General features: G+C 37.6%; 1 protein-coding gene across 1 annotated transcript in view; it reads left to right on the top strand.

Annotated features, from left to right (window-relative positions):
• cnksr2a (connector enhancer of kinase suppressor of Ras 2a) overlaps positions 1-8,771 on the top strand; it is an 85,234-nt gene extending 76,463 nt beyond the window's left edge. Inside the window, exons 22-24 of the mRNA XM_085362048.1 lie at positions 1,476-1,694; positions 3,579-3,766; positions 8,574-8,771. Coding sequence (XP_085218174.1) covers positions 1,476-1,694; positions 3,579-3,766; positions 8,574-8,771 — 605 coding nt within the window. The remainder of the gene's footprint in view (positions 1-1,475; positions 1,695-3,578; positions 3,767-8,573) is intronic.
• Positions 8,772-15,898: the final 7,127 nt, after the last annotated feature.

Here is a 15,898-nt window from a genome sequence, read left to right as displayed (position 1 = left end):
GATTATGTTCTACAGAAAGAATGAAAACCCAATGTGTTTCTGCACACCAACATGTTTCCCAGATCTTCCCCTCATAGTGGTTTGTTGCAATATAGGTGAAAAAACATATTCTTTCCAAGATGGCAAAAAAAATCTAAAAATGGATTAGTGTCATTTAATTATAAAGTGTAAAGTTTGTTTTTCATTAGTTATTAAATCTAAATCAAAGTGTCTCATATTTAGCTAGCTCGCTTGATAACAACCAGTTCTTTATTGTTCTTATTTAGTATACAGTAAACATCTATGGCAGTCCAGCTCTTTCAAGAGGGGAATGTCTGAGGTACATGTAGGTTAAATGGTGTGACTGTGTTTCGGCCAAAAGAAAGTACAGCTTCAATTTTTATGTCTCCACCCTCTGTTTTCTGTCATGCAAACTCTTATTCCATGCACTGACATTATGAAACATAGACGTAGCATTTGCTTGGAAAAATTAAACCAGTGTGAAAGTGCCTTAAGCCTGCATTTTATCTCAAGGCCAAAAGATGGCGATAGTTGTGGATAGAGTCAATGAGCAATCAATTTCACAGTAAGGCACGCCCCTTCCTATCACATTTGTTTTAAAAACAAGATGACAACAGTGGAAATGCTCATCTTGAGGCTTCAAAACAAGCCTGTAGAAATCAGTGGATGACATCATGATAACATGATGACATCATATTAGTTATGTCCATCTTCAATACTGTATCTACCTGTACCAGGAATGCCATTTTTTTTCCCTGAGCTATAAAATAAATGAGTGAATTAATTAATAATTAATTCTGTACAATATGGTCTGGTATAGCAGTGTCTTATATAGAAATATAGACTTATTATATATACTTATATATACTGTATATTATACCTTTGTACTTTTACCCCATCAAATTTAACAAAATGGTTGCTTCACTAAAAGTAACAGAACTGCAAAAAAAGTGTTTTTTTTTTTAAATTTGCTATATCTTAGATTGTTATTTTATTAATACCAAGAACAAGAAAGCTTTTCCAGAAAGTGTGCCATTAAAATTTTGAAAGGTCCATACACAGAGCAGAATTTCTAGTGTTTTGACAGGAACTACTCTCTGCTCAAGAAAGCGCCCCCATGAAAACTGTCTGCTATCATCTGTGATCATCAGCTTCAGCTCTCCCTCATTAAAATCAACTTTGACCCCTGCCTGCAATGATATTTGTCAAATATTTTGTGCAGCTGCTGATGCAGCTTGAAGCTTGTGTGTTTTATATATGATCTTGTGTTTAATAGTAATGTATGTGTTAAGTGTTCTTTCTGATGCTCCAATGTGGACAGTGGCTTTAAAGCTGGAATAGCAATGTGTCTCTGATTCAGTCAGAATATATTTAAAATAAATGTTACTGTATTGAACAGAGTGTTCTTTTAAAGAAATGAGTCATGTTGCATTCATGACTCAAATAACAGCAAATCAATTTTCTTTTCATTGCAGAGGACGCCGTCTTTGCTGAGCCAGGTGGTGGCTCAATGATGGCCGGAGCCATTTACACTCTTCCTGCTCCGAGGAATGTCCCGTTGCCCATGGCAATGCAGAGGCTGATTCCTATGGCAACCCAGGGAGGGAAACCCCGCAGCTTCACACTGCCACGAGACAGCAACCTCCACACGCTCCTCGCACCGCCTGCAAAAGAAGAACAGCAAACACACAACGGTGAGTTCATGCTGGATCAGGCTTTTGGTGTGAAATGCTTACAAGGGCACAGAGAGCTTAAAGCTAATCCGGAAGCATTATTTTTATTCACTATGTTTTAACACCAAATCAACACTACAGTAAAGACAAAAGCAGCATTCATTATACAGTACACAGAGATTTTAGGCAATAAAAATAAAGCGAAAATACTTTAAATCAGACTATGAACCAGCCACAACATCTGAACATTGATGCAATTTAACAGTTAAAACTAGCTACCAAACAAGCAGTGTTGCATTAGAAAAAAATAAATTCAAATAACAGAGAAACATATGAAATGTTATATAGGGGAGAATAATGAGCTCTCCTAAAGGATTGCACAAATGGTTTAAACCAGCCGTTCCCAAGCTACATGGTCTTCTTTAAGGGCCATTAGTGAGGTTGCTGCTTTGTCTGAAAGCAAGAAAAAAGCCTCACAATTCAAACTTTGAAAACTTCTTTTAACAACAGAATTTCATTATGTTGCTATGAGACTGCAAGCAGCCACGTCTGTGGATGAAAACTAAAGCCAATGCAAAATTCCCCACTGCAGAACTGCAGTTCCTCTCTTGACCACTTGAGGCTGGCCCAAAGCTGTGTTTTAACCTTTTAGAGCCATTTAATTGAATTAAATGCCAAAAATGATATGGCCTGCTGCGAGTTACAGTTCATTCTAAGTGAAATTCTAGTATTTTATCAGTCTGTTACTAAGCACCAATTATCGGTTTCTAAGCACCAGTATCCGTGTCTATGCTTTGTACCTGTGTGGTTTTTGGATGCAGATTGCTACACATGCTCACTACCCTTAGCTTATAACTTAGGGCTTTCAAATTCAGTAACTTGTGGGAGCAAAAACACCAAGATTGAGGTTTTCTGTAGTCCAAAACCAATGGGTGATGCCACGATGACTATGTCTAGCTTTTATATACAGTCTGGTTTTCATGACATTTGTTGAATTGCTATGTGCTGCACGCTATTTTCACTGCAAGAGCTCAATGAGGGAAAATACTTCCAAGTACTTAATATTGCTCCATAATAACGGGGGCTCGGGTGTTTCATACAATGACAGCTAATTCTGAGCTAGTTCTAGCCACTGACACAACGAGCTGGAATGATCAAATCTGGAAAAAAATAATTGCATGTTTGACCTTCTCGATTTCACTGAAGGACAAAATATTTTATGTTGGGGATTAACTCAGTAGAAGAAGCTGGTGCTGCTCTCAGTGATGCATTTTTTGGGTAACAGCAGAGCGCAAAAATGTGTCTCGCTGTGAATGACAGCCACTAGAGACTGAGGGGGAGGGGGAAAAAGGAAATTTCTTTTTAAGGTGAAGATGTCAGCACATGTGCCATATATAAAAACTGCTCTCAGGCACAGACATATCCATTTAAATCATCATCAGCTTGAAGCAGAGCACACTGCAGTCATACATTGATGTAATGAGGCTAATGACACCACGGTGCTCCTGTTGCCAAGGTGAGGCAAGCAGCATATGAAAAGAAAGGACTGCAAGAGTAAATAAGACTGATTTATGTAATAGCATGATATATGTTGCATTTGTTAGGGAATGGATTGAACAATCAATTATAATGTGAGCAAGGAAATAAAACTGCCAAAGTGATGAGGGTGTCCCTGAGGCTGACAGGATTTTCTCCTCGTTAATAATCCTGCTGTGACTAATACAAATCATTACACAATGTCGTAGATGTGTCGAGGTGTGCTGCTGTCCTCCAGTGGTTGATCTGAGATATAACTTAAGGCGCTCCCCGGCCTTTTAGCTTCTAATCCTGTAACAGATGTGAAGCAAAGAGTTCAACTCAACATTAAATGTGCGGGTCTCTGTTTCCCCTCTGACTGCTCTGAAGGTGGCAGTGAAGGTGCCTCGCTGGGCGACCTGTTTCGTGCGTGCGAGCAGGGTGGGGTCTGTCCTCTGGGTCGGGGGTCGGAGTCCAAAGGTCAGTCAGAGTTCAGGCAGTCATTTCTCCGAAGGGCCGCTGACCCTCATCTCAACGAGCGCCTGCACCGCCTCCGCATACTGACCTCCACGTTGAAGGTTGGTCCTCACTCTCATTCATATAGACACATGCGCAAGACGAGCACGGGGGCACGCCAAACACATGCACACTTACAGAGGCACAGGAGGATTTTAATTTCTGACGAGACGACTGACCTTTCCCTAACCTCTCACCCAAACTCTTGTCGATGTTTGTACAGATGTAGACACCGGGTTTGTGTGATGCATTTCTGGCCATTTGAAATACTATAAAAAACAAACCAGCGTACAAACATTTTATAAGCAAGACGTTTACCACATTTGAAGAAATAAAAAAAACTAACATTTCAGTTAAAGTTGTTTTTGATGTTTGTGGTGCATTTATTTTCACTTGTACAAAATTAATTGCTATTGCAGTGTACTGCTGATACTGACAGTATGTGTGTGGGATACTGGTCTCGAACTCCAGTCCTCGAGGTCCGGTGTCCTTTCCATGTGTCCCAGTTGCAACACACCTGAACACAATTAGTAGGACATTAGCAAGACTCTATCCGGTTGTTCAGTCTGACGTCACTAGCCGTGTCTGGGCCTAAACTCCGCTACAGGTCCATATATCAAACGATCACTATGGCATTACTGAGAGTTGAAAAACTGTCTAAAGTCTTTCATCTATAATAAAATGATCAGCGTTCTGCTCTACCAGGTGTAACGATTGAGTTTAACATCCAGGCATCCAAGAAAACGGAATTTATGACATTTAACGGAGTTAGAAGTTAGCAGGAAGTTAGCTCGCTAGCTTCTATCTAAATACAATATAGCATGTCCTGACTGGGGGTTTTGGAAACAAATTAAAACGTACAGCTCTGTTATCACTTCCAACATAAATGTAGACAGAGAACTAAACAGCAGTGACATTTGTAGGCTTACTGAAGTTTGGCTAGCTGGTATATAATGATGTGCTACGTGACCGCTAGCGACACAGCTATGTTAGCATAGCATATAAACAAGCTAACTTTTTTTCCACTCGATAAAAGTTACCGTGAGTGTTCTCGGTGGTCAGGAACAAATGTAATCGCATGGCAGGATGGTGTAAAAGGACCAAACTTCAGCCAGGAGAACAACTGAGATAATCCATCCACAATACGAGGTTAGTCATTCATATACTGCTGCATGGGCTGGGCTGGGCTGTAGTTACATCCTAAGGTTTTAAAAACTGAGTTTAAATAAATGATTAGCGGTAATAAAAGCTGAGGGAGGTCAACAGTGATCACTGACTGTTTTAGGAGCTTTTTGAGATTAAATAGAAGAAAATACATAACATTAAACATGTTAACAACACAAAAGCCATATTAAACGCAGACTACTTTAGGCCCGGAAGTAGGATTCGCCACGTCATCACTTAACAACTGGATAGAACTTAGGTGGCAATTCAGCCATTTGATTCATGTTACAGCAGCTCGTGAGTGAATGAACATGGTGCAATAAAAGTACTTTTAGGAGTAAATTTTTCCAAACACTTAACATTGACTTAAATTTACTTGAGTAGGATTAGTGTTTGCCACTTCAACATGCAGTCAAGTTCTATACTCTTGCTAGTGACCTACTAATTTTATTCAGGTGTGTTGGAAAAGAGAAACATGGAAAGGTTTCAGGATACCAGCCCTCGAGGACTGGAGTTCGAGACCCCTTCTCTAGATAAAATATTTGCTGGAGAAAAGTAATGCAATAAAAAAAAAGTATTTTACGACAGAAGTTAAAAGCAAAATTGTATAGAAATCCTGTCATCTGTGTTTGCTGGCTCGGTATGCAACTGTTAGCCAATGAGATGTTAATTTTGGTGAACAGTCTCAAACCAAACTATATCTGCCAAAACAGGTGTACAGACGACTCCTTACAGTGTCTTTCAGTAGAGACTCATAACCTTAAACTCAAAGCGGCCACACCCTTAATGATCCATAAGTTTAACCTTTAACCGAGTTTAAAGAAGGATACAGTTTGCATGCTAAAAACACAAAATCCATTTTTCCAAACATCTTTATTTGTGCTGTAAATTTGGATATTTTGAGAATCTATGGAGATTGAATCAGTATTGGAGGCGGCCTCAAAGGGCCTTTTGAGAAGCTGCAGCTTTGAGGCATTTCTGCATTGGCTTTATTTTCAGCTCTTCTGTGAAATCTGTAAAACGTTTGACTAGGACACAACACGATGGTTAACAGAATTGCTCTCGGGAACAGACGTTTGCTTACTAAAAACAACGAAATGGACCTCAGTAAGAGAAGTTGCTGCCAGTAGGTACTCACACAAACAATAAAGGCATATAGGAACAGACACTTTTGAGTCTGGAGCTTAGCAAAAGGTCAGTTTTGTTGAACTTTATTTTCCTTCCATAGAATTCAATTTTTGTGAAATGCAACACTGTATTTCACCTCATATTATTAATCTTACAGGTCATACTCCTCTAAAATCTTATCAGAAACTGCCTCCTCCCCATTCCTTCTTCACAAACCTTTTGAACTGTAAGATTTCTTGAAATAATGGTTTACTTCAGAAATTGTGCAAAGGCTATTGACCTCAAGGCAAAACGTGCTGCTTGTAAAATAGAAACACTTTTTCTCATCTGTTCAAAAATAAAACATTTGTTAAAGCTATGATAAGACAGAAGAATGGCTCTCTCCATGAGGATTTATTTCATAATTGTATATTTATGATAATTTCTGACTGTGATGCACACATAAACACCGCTCATGTGCTGGAAGATGTCTGTCTTGTTAGTTTTAGTGGCGTTATCTGTCACAGTGTGTCTCCTCAGAGTCCTCAGATGTCAAGCAGCCGTCTGTTGCTTCATGCTGTCTGAGCAGCAGTGATGCTCCCAGGCTGGGTGGCTCTTTTGCTGTTTTTTTTATGTCTCTAGAGTTTGTTTCTTTGTTGCTTCCTCCGTGTATGGGGGCGGGATGGCAAGTGAGGGCATGGAGGCTTTATTGCTTGCAGGTACATCAGGTTTTTTTTGTCTGGTTGGGTGGGGAAGCTTATGTGTTTGTTTGCTTGTCTCGCGTCTTTTAAAGGTATATACCAAGCTTTGGGGGGAGCATGGATGAAAAGTTTCACAAATAATCTTCAGAAGACACCACAGTGACCCTAGTAGAGGCTACATTTTAATTGCTATTTACAAGGGATCAGGTTGGATTTGTGCGTTCAGGCAGCATCAACATATCTGCAGTGGTTGCTGTGGAAACAACAAAGGATTTCATATTTTCTTTGTGTGTTTCTGCACATTAAAATTGGACCAAAACAACATGATACATTTGAATGAGAATGTGATGGCAGAAGGAATAACAAGAGAAGAGATTCGTGTGTTGTGTTTAATAACAGCTTCAGCACAAAGTCGAAGATCATGAAGTGCTAAATTAGAAATAATCTACTACTGACTGAACATTAACTGAAGCAATGTATATTTCACCATCACGATACCGCTGTCATATAGCAACATATCATCGTTGCCTTTCAATTATACACAATTTATTAACAATGATTTCCCATGTAATTTAGAAAAGAAAGTTGACAGTGCTGTCACAAAAATGTTTGTAACTGCTGATGCATTTCAAATTCATTAACTGTCACTTGAACAAAGAGGCTTAGATAAGTTATAAAGAAAGAAAGATCCAGTGAATGTGTTTAACTTTTATCAAACAAAGAGGAACTCGTTTTTAAAGGGGCTAATACAAATATTAGACATCTACAATTAGAATCGCACAATTAGATCATTGCTTTAAAAAAAAGTTAAAAAACATTATTTCATTTATTAGCATCTGAAGAATGTAACTTGTCAAACAGAAACATTTTTAGTTTTCTGATGTATTATGATAGGAAAAAGGTGACTTTTCAAAAAACAAACCCAGTTTTAAATATGAATTTAATAGGTTTTTAATATAAATAAAATAAATAATACATTTTTATAAATGCTTACAATCTTTTTTTTTTTCAATAAGACCTTTTTACTTCTTAAAATAGTAGCAAAAGTGGGTCTGTTACAACACTTGGAAACTACATTTAGCCAAGTATTATATTTTGACTCTTACTACTACTGTTACTGCTAATAATAGTAATAATCATCTTAAAAATTATCATTTTAATCATAGTAATTCATGATATAGTCATATCAGTTATCAAGCAGTATCTAATGAAAATATCAAACACTAGGCTATTCTAGCTGAAGTTGAACAGTATAGTATTTTTTTATTCACAATTCGTACTTTTACTATTGGTAGCTGTGTTTATTTTGATGCTTCTTTTAGTCCTAACTCAGAGAAACGTCAACACTTTGACATGCTTACATCGTTCTTCTATAAAAGTTTTTGTGGTAATCATCATGCAAAAGTTATTACTATTGTGGAATTAAAATGCATTACTGCATCAGTATATATTAACAATAGTGTATTTAGTGCCTTAATATACTGCATACTGCCCAAGAATATAAAATATTAATTTAAATAGGTTTTAATAAATGTCCTACGAGTGGATTAGTTAATAGTAGATAATGTGCTGAATGATGAACTAAGTAGTAATTTAAAGGTGTTTCATAATGCGATACTGAAATTTACCAAATTATATACACTGAATTACTTCAAAAGTAGCCCATGCATTCATTGTGAATACACATGGAAGGTAGTGAATATATTCAGTAGAACAATGACGGATGAAAACAGTTGTTTTTTAAGTGTTCTATGCAAGGTGATCACATGTCAAATCTCCCCAAATCTTAGTGTATCCCCATTAAGTGTGTGTCTTGCTTTCCGTGTGTCTGCGTCTTAAAGAAGAGCGATATTTTGAAAAGTGACCCGCCCCTCCTCTGTTTCTGCATCCCCCATAGGACAGGGAGGGGGAACTAGCGCTGATTGACAGGCTGCTGGCCAAACCCCAGCTGTCGTCGGCAGAGTTCCAGGAGTGGAAGAGAGCCTATCAGGAGCTGTTCACTCAGGAGCCGAACTCGGCCGCCGACTCAGATCCTGGCCCGCCCCTCACCCCGTCGCTCTCTCACACGCACTCCTACATTGAGACGCACGTCTGACGCGAAAAGCAAAAGCAACACACACGCTTAAATTGCTCTCATCAGCTGATTTTGGATTGAGTTGAACAAATTGCAGTTGATGCTTTGAGGCATCAGAGCTGCGATCGGAGAAATCTTAGTGACGAACTGAGTCGAGAGGCGAGAGTAGAGATGCGCTTTGAGCAGCCGCCGTGTGACAAGTGCAACATGACGTGTTTTTGCGAAGACCCTCGTGTCACATCAGTCTTCGAGCTGATTGGTCATGCCACTCCAGATGGCTCGAGGGTGGACACTGACACTGATTCTTGAGTATTATATGTTAGCTTTTGTGCTGCGTACCTAAAATACTCTCCATGGAAAACCATATAAAGAAGGATCTTCATCATCTTCATACAGACTTCTCATCCAGTGGGATTACAGAGTTGTATCTTTCTCCATCTTGCTTATTGTGCCATTTTCATACTGTGACTGCACAGTGTCTCATAGACGCTCTAATAGCCACATACGTTGTATTCTTTCAAGCCTTATACTTGATGTCTATGATGATATTTACTGTACAGTGAGTGCTACAGTAGACAACAATAAGCAAAGGTCTTTTTTTTAAAAAAACAAAACAAAACACTAGTCTCAGTTTCTATCTAGTTTTAGAGACTTTTGTTTGTGCTGGTTTGGTAGATTCGTGTACTGTGCTGGGCTGGACCTGAAGCATGCACACTCCTCCTGGAATAGGACCCATTTGAAGGAAAAATCCACCCTCAAATGCTTTTCTAGCAATGCATCAGGCATCACATGGTGTAGTTAGGAGCCCATTATCTGCTGTTGCTTTATTATTGAACTTCAGTTCACACTCCAAAAACACAGTATGCCTTTCAGAAACTGCCATTTACTGCTTTATAACTTCGCATATGCACATTAAAGCAGTGTGGTTTTTACATTTGGAAAAATAGAACACTACATGCAGTTAAATCTGTTGTACAGACATATACAGGCATAAATAGAGAACAACAGTTATTCTTGTTGCTTCAAGAATAAAAGCTTGCAATGATCAAGGGAGTTTTCAAGTTTCTTTTAAAATTTTTACACAATAGTAAATAAAATAGGATCTTTTAATGATACTTTTATTAATTGCAAAACAAAAACAGCTACTAGAAATGTCTAATGTTTCGTTTACTTTGTATACATATTGAAAGCTGCATTTTAATGACATGTAAACAAATACTAGGTGCCATCCACAGAAAGAGGAAAATATAATGTTACATGGCTTTACTTAACATTTCTTGCAATGATGATAAAAGGTTTTGTCTTGCATTATAATTATTATTGCACTGAAAATTAGAAACTTGGTCTAACTATAGATGGAGCTTCCTAAATCTGAGAGAGCTTCTCACTGATGAATATTCTTTTTAGCTTTTGCAGATATGAATGTTTATATATAGTATAGTAAAAGAAGTACAGTTCTGTTCCACCTATGTGCAGTTGCCAGCTCCCAATCTAGAACTGGTTTCCTACCCAAAAATGGCACCAGTCAACACAAAATTACTGGACCCATAGTTTGAACCATTGACATCAGTGATTATGGGAAGAACTGATGCAAGAAATTCACCAATGATTGGCAGATTCAGCCCACGGGTTCTGTTTGCTATGATTTTCTTTTCATGTAAATAAATCCAACTTTTCATATCTTCCACAATTTGGGCAAGTCAAATTAGGATTACTCCCTCCATTACCCAGTCAAGTTGCTTCCATGTCTGTCTTAACATTAATTTAACATTTTGGATATATGAAATTTTGTCAGGTTATTGACAAAAGTGTGTTTCAACCCTTGAGCACTAAAATCCAATCAGTTTATCCTTGAGTTCAGGTGCCAAAATTGAAGAAATCGCCTCAAAATTTTTAAGAGCTATCAATATTGAAACAATGCAGTGAACTGATGGATGAAAGCCATAGAAACATGCTGTCTCCAGCACTAGAGTTTTGGTTTTTCTTATGCAGTGTATTTGTACATAATACCAGATAAAAGCTTTTACTTCAGATGTACCTCTTTGATATTACCCTTAAGTGAAACTTTCATCAACACAAGGGGACATTTTTCCATTGGACATGTGGAAATATTTTGCCTTTTGTAGGCCACCTTTGTATTGGCTCAGTCACACTAGAGTAAAGATAGATTAACAACCTCTATGCAGCTAGGAAAATTTGGTGGGTGCCTGGTAAGGTTTTTTTTCTGTCAGAGGCTGATTGTAAGTAGTTACGAAACTTGAGCGTGCAATACCCTCGACCATATTATCACAGATCTAATATATTTGCCAACTTCTCACCATTCAACGGACTGACTCCATCTTATTATTATTTTGTTTCCGTCTTTACTCACTAAGGTTGCTTTGAGTACAGAAACCTAATGCAAATGGTTGCAGATTAGTTCCCCATCCCTGAAGCAACCATTTCAAAGACAATAAAATGCCAATGAACTTCATTTCACAAGTTTGTGTCACACAGTCTTAATAATTTTGGTGTTGTTACAATGTCCAGCTATTGATTTACCTACTGAGACTGCAGCATAAATAAGAGTCTTTATAACTTGCCTCGTTAAATGAAGGTCACATTGACTCACTGCATCATCTTGTGGTACAAAGTGGTATTACACAAGTATAGCCTAGCCTTGTGTCAAATTTTGTTGATATTTTTTCAGCACAAAACTTTTTTTTTTTTTTACATTTTTTAATACATGACGCATTATATACATGAAATTTACAAAAAAGTACACTACAATTCTCTAAGCCGAAATATCATTGATATATGAAATTTTATAGATCTACCCAAATCTTATTGTAGATTTTTGAATTTGCACAAATGTAACTTTAAATAAAAGCGCATTTCTATCTAGTTTTTAGGCAACTGCTACTTCCAGACATGGACGTTATTTTCATTTGGTTTTCAGTGCCTTATATGGCATCCACACTCCTAGTAATACAGGTGTATGAACTCTGGAAAGTTACTCTGTTTCGCCCCAAAAGCCTCCAAAAATATTTAAACCAAAACAAAAAAAAGCAAAGAGACATTTTTAGCACAGAAAGATTTTCTGAATATCGCAGATTTATAGTACTTAAAAGAATGCAAAAGTTTCTAAGGGTGGATTTTTCCTTGGAGACCATTTGGCTCTCTGTATCCTGCATGTCGCATAGAGAATATGAGGCCATATTTGCATAGGAACTGAAATATGAATCTAATAAAAATATATTAGTTTGTTATTTGTAGGCTATGCTGTTGCCAAAAGACTTAATACTCAAAGTCAATGCACAAAACTATGAAAGCAATCATAAATACATATAAACACACACACAACTACACACAATAATAAGCACATAGACTGAATGCTCTTTCTCTGCTGCTGCCCGTGGTTGGTTGTAGTAGCATGTCTTTGTTATAGATGAAAACAGTATTCTTTTTCCTGTTTTTGTGTTTGAAATCTTTACATACAGTAGATCTCTATTTATAGAGCGCAAACTAAGTGTCTTGGAAGATAGTCTCTAATTCTAGTTCAGTTTTTTTTTTCTTTTTGGACAGACTGTCGTCGAGTAAAGATTGTTTAATGTTCGATCTATAAATTATGGTTAATTAAAAAAAAAAACAGTATTTATTTATGTAATCATTCTATATGCTCTCTTGAAAGATGAGGATGGATCAATAAAATGTTGGTCATTTCGCTGAAAGTGTTTTTTGTGGTCTGTTCTGTGAAAATTAGTCCGTATTGATATCATAAATTCAGCTTTTTAAAATGCTATATACGTAAAAGTACCACAAATAAAAAAGTACCAATGAATGTAAAAGTAACAAGGACTTTCTGCAATAAATTTCCCCTGTGACAAATTTAATTTATTCTACATATTACACTGCACAAATACATACATAAATAAAACAGCTTATTATTACAGTATAATAAGTTAGTTAAACTCCAGGGATATCAAGCTGTCTGGCTTTCCTTTGGTAGCCAGAAGTATTCTCAAATCTTCACTTGTTATCTGATAGTTTAGTCAGAAACATGCACACGAGCAGCCTGTTGGAGGTCACTTTGTAGGGCTCTGGCAGTGCTCCTGTTTTTCCTCACACACTCGAGCAGATATTGATGCTGCTGCTGGCTCGATGGCCCTGTCCAGCTCTCCTCATGTAACACCCCATCTCCTGATATCCTCTAAACTGTTAGACTCAGGGTTTTGTGTTCTGTGGTTTGGTCGGCCATTTCAGTTTTGCACAGTAGCATGTGCACAGTTCCCTCATGTTTTGGTTCATATCTAGTTCTGTTTCAGTTTGGTTCATATTTCTTTCCTTGAGTTCCTGTGTATTCTTGCCTCCCTTGTTTAGTCGTGTCTCCGTGTTTTTTTATCTGTGTCAGTTTTGCCTCAGTGTTAGGTGTTTCCTGTTTTATTTTGATGGTCTCCAGTCTCTCGTGCTGTATATTTGGTTCTGCTTCCCTTGTCTTGTCTTCTGTGATTACTTCAAGTTGTGCTCCCACCTATTTCCTCTTCCCTCATTACCTGGTGTATATTTATTGTCTGAGTCTTCCCTTGTTCCCTGCCTCTAGGCTGTGTGCACCCTTGTTCTGTGGTTTCCCCTAGACTCCTATTGTTTTTGTTCCTGGTTCCAGCCCTGCCTTGTTTTTGTATTTGTGCATTTTTGAAAAATCTTCAGCATTAAAGCTGTGTTCATGCACTGTCTCCAGTGTCCTGTAGTCTGGGTCCACATCCTACCTGCAATACAATGTTATATGACACTGTCCATGGACATAAAGCAAATATTTTTGTGATGGCTTGACGAGCTGGACTATCTGTGTAACCTGAAGACTGCAGTTACCGCTCCAGCGATTAGGACGCTGGCAAAAAGCAAAACTAGAGGAAAATCAGTGAGGCAGGATAAGGAGAGAGCTGGTCTGTGGCCACCACCTGCAAAACCTTTCCCTTTTTTGGCGTTGCCTTGTTGTTGCCTCTCTGTCACTTTCATTTGCTCCAAAAATGTATGCTTCCTAAATGGACAGATTGAGTTCCCTGAAGAGTACCTGAGTCACTTTGTGTTATACTGTGATAATCGTGTGGTACCTTAACTTCTTTGAGCAGCATATGTGACTGATCAATTTGCAAGCTTGTTTTATTTTAATTTAAGAAGCTAAGTTTACTGGTCCTCATCCGAATAAATCTGAGAATCTGAAATGACTGACAGGAAAAGAAAGAAGGAGCTTTTTGGACATTTTCCTGTGAAAAACTGTCAGAGATCTAAAGATTGCTTTTTACAATGTCAGGACAAGATTTACATTTCAGAATTGTTGGAATCAACTTTTTTGTTCTTTCCAAAGGTTTTTTTTATTGGATGAAAAAAATCACACAACATCTATTTTCTTAGACTCTTATCCGATTCAAGGTCATATGAAGGCTGGAGTCCCCACAGCCCATCCTCTTTATTCACAATGGGTTGCCACAGTGGATAGATCTACATGTTTTGATTTGGCACACGTTTATGCTGAATGCCTTCCTGATGCAAGAGACTTATGTCTAAATCTCAACAAAAAAATCTTTCTATAAATTAAATGGTAGCTACTACAAATAGAAGCTGTGGACCTAGTGGAAAAAATACATTTCCCTCTGACATGTTGGGAAAATAAAAATACTTCAGTAAAGTACAAATTGGTACTTGGTTTCTTTATGTCATTTAGGAATTTAAATCTCTGTAGCTATCTACATAGATTTATCTAATCTATGTATCTAATTTATCTAATCGATTTATCTAAAGTACCTACCAAATAAATGTGGCTAAAATTGCTTATATTTAGCTTAGCTACACAGTATGTGGTGCACTGTTAGGCTGCATTAACTTGATTACTCTTAAGAAGATAAATAACAACCAGGTGCTGCTGATCAGATCTAATTAATTAATCGTCAGCAACTGTAAAAAGTTCAATAAAAGCTGATGTTCTGGCAGCTTGCTGGTCTGGAGCCACCAGGAGTGGCTGTCCAACTAAATTTACCCTTTTTTGGTGACAAAAAAGCATTAAAGGAAAAAAAAAGCTGAGTCTCAGCTGTGACAGTGAGAACTTTCCTGATGTAATATTGTCATAATCACACATTAGAGCATGGTAGCTTGAAATTAACATTTCATATTTCCACTTTTATTCTTTTTTTCAGACATTCATTTAACTCAGATGGTGTTCTAAATAAGTAATATTTTTGTAGATAGCACAGTGTGCATTCAGACTTAAATGGAAACAGATACAAGCGCAAAAGTGCATCAGTAATGATCTCCAGCAGTTACCAAGCTATTACCCAGAAACGCAGATGCTTCTCTCTAATGCTTTTCTACTCTGCAGCTTCATCCTTCTTTGTCCATTTGACTGTCAGTGCAGATGAAGTGGAACAAGAAAACAAAAAAAGAGTCTCACACAACATCCTTGTTTTGCTGCTCTTTCTATATCTATCAAATAGAAAACTTCAATTATTCATAGGTAAGCTGCAATGCTGCACACTTTACAATTTCTATCTGCAAATTCTGCAAGATATTCTCCTTAGTTTTGCTGTTGTTGTTATTTCAGCACTGTCACCCTCACCTTCATCACCTTATCGGCTGGTTTTTTTTTTTCTTTTTTACTTCTCTATTTCATCCCGCAGCTTGGCCTCATCCTGAAAACTCATCTGTTTGAGTGTTACCTTCTTCACACTGAATCTGTTTACCTCCTCTGCTTATTCCCAAAAATCCCATTTATCACACAGCTTAGCCCTTGTTTTTCTTAACACACAATTACATTGGAGTGACACTCTTTGGAATATTTGGTGACCCTTCCCTTTTACATACTTACATACTGTAATTAACTTTCAGTGAACTAAAAGTAATCTGAATCAATCTGGCATATGCTCAAAAGAGCTGCAAGGAAAATGCCACAGTGCTCAGCCTGTATAGTTTATATGTGAGATGTTTAGTTGAAAATGCTAATCTTTTCTTCATACTGAGTTAGTTAGAATAATTTTATGAATATCTCTAGAGCAAGGAGGTTGGGTCATAGCAAAGAACATAAACAGCATAAAACATAGATGTAGCCACTTTCCCATTTTCCACTGCTTAGTGAAATCCCATTTTGAAGCCTCGAGCCATGTTGGCTCGTTCGCTAA

The sequence above is a fragment of the Diplotaxodon limnothrissa genome, linkage group LG9 (genome assembly GCF_057381915.1).
Source record: "Diplotaxodon limnothrissa isolate DT_005_m linkage group LG9, D_limnothrissa_male_GT1.1, whole genome shotgun sequence".
Classification (NCBI taxonomy): Eukaryota; Metazoa; Chordata; class Actinopteri; order Cichliformes; family Cichlidae; genus Diplotaxodon; species Diplotaxodon limnothrissa.
Note: the sequence above shows the minus strand (reverse complement) of the source record. Positions and strands in the feature narration are given on the sequence as shown.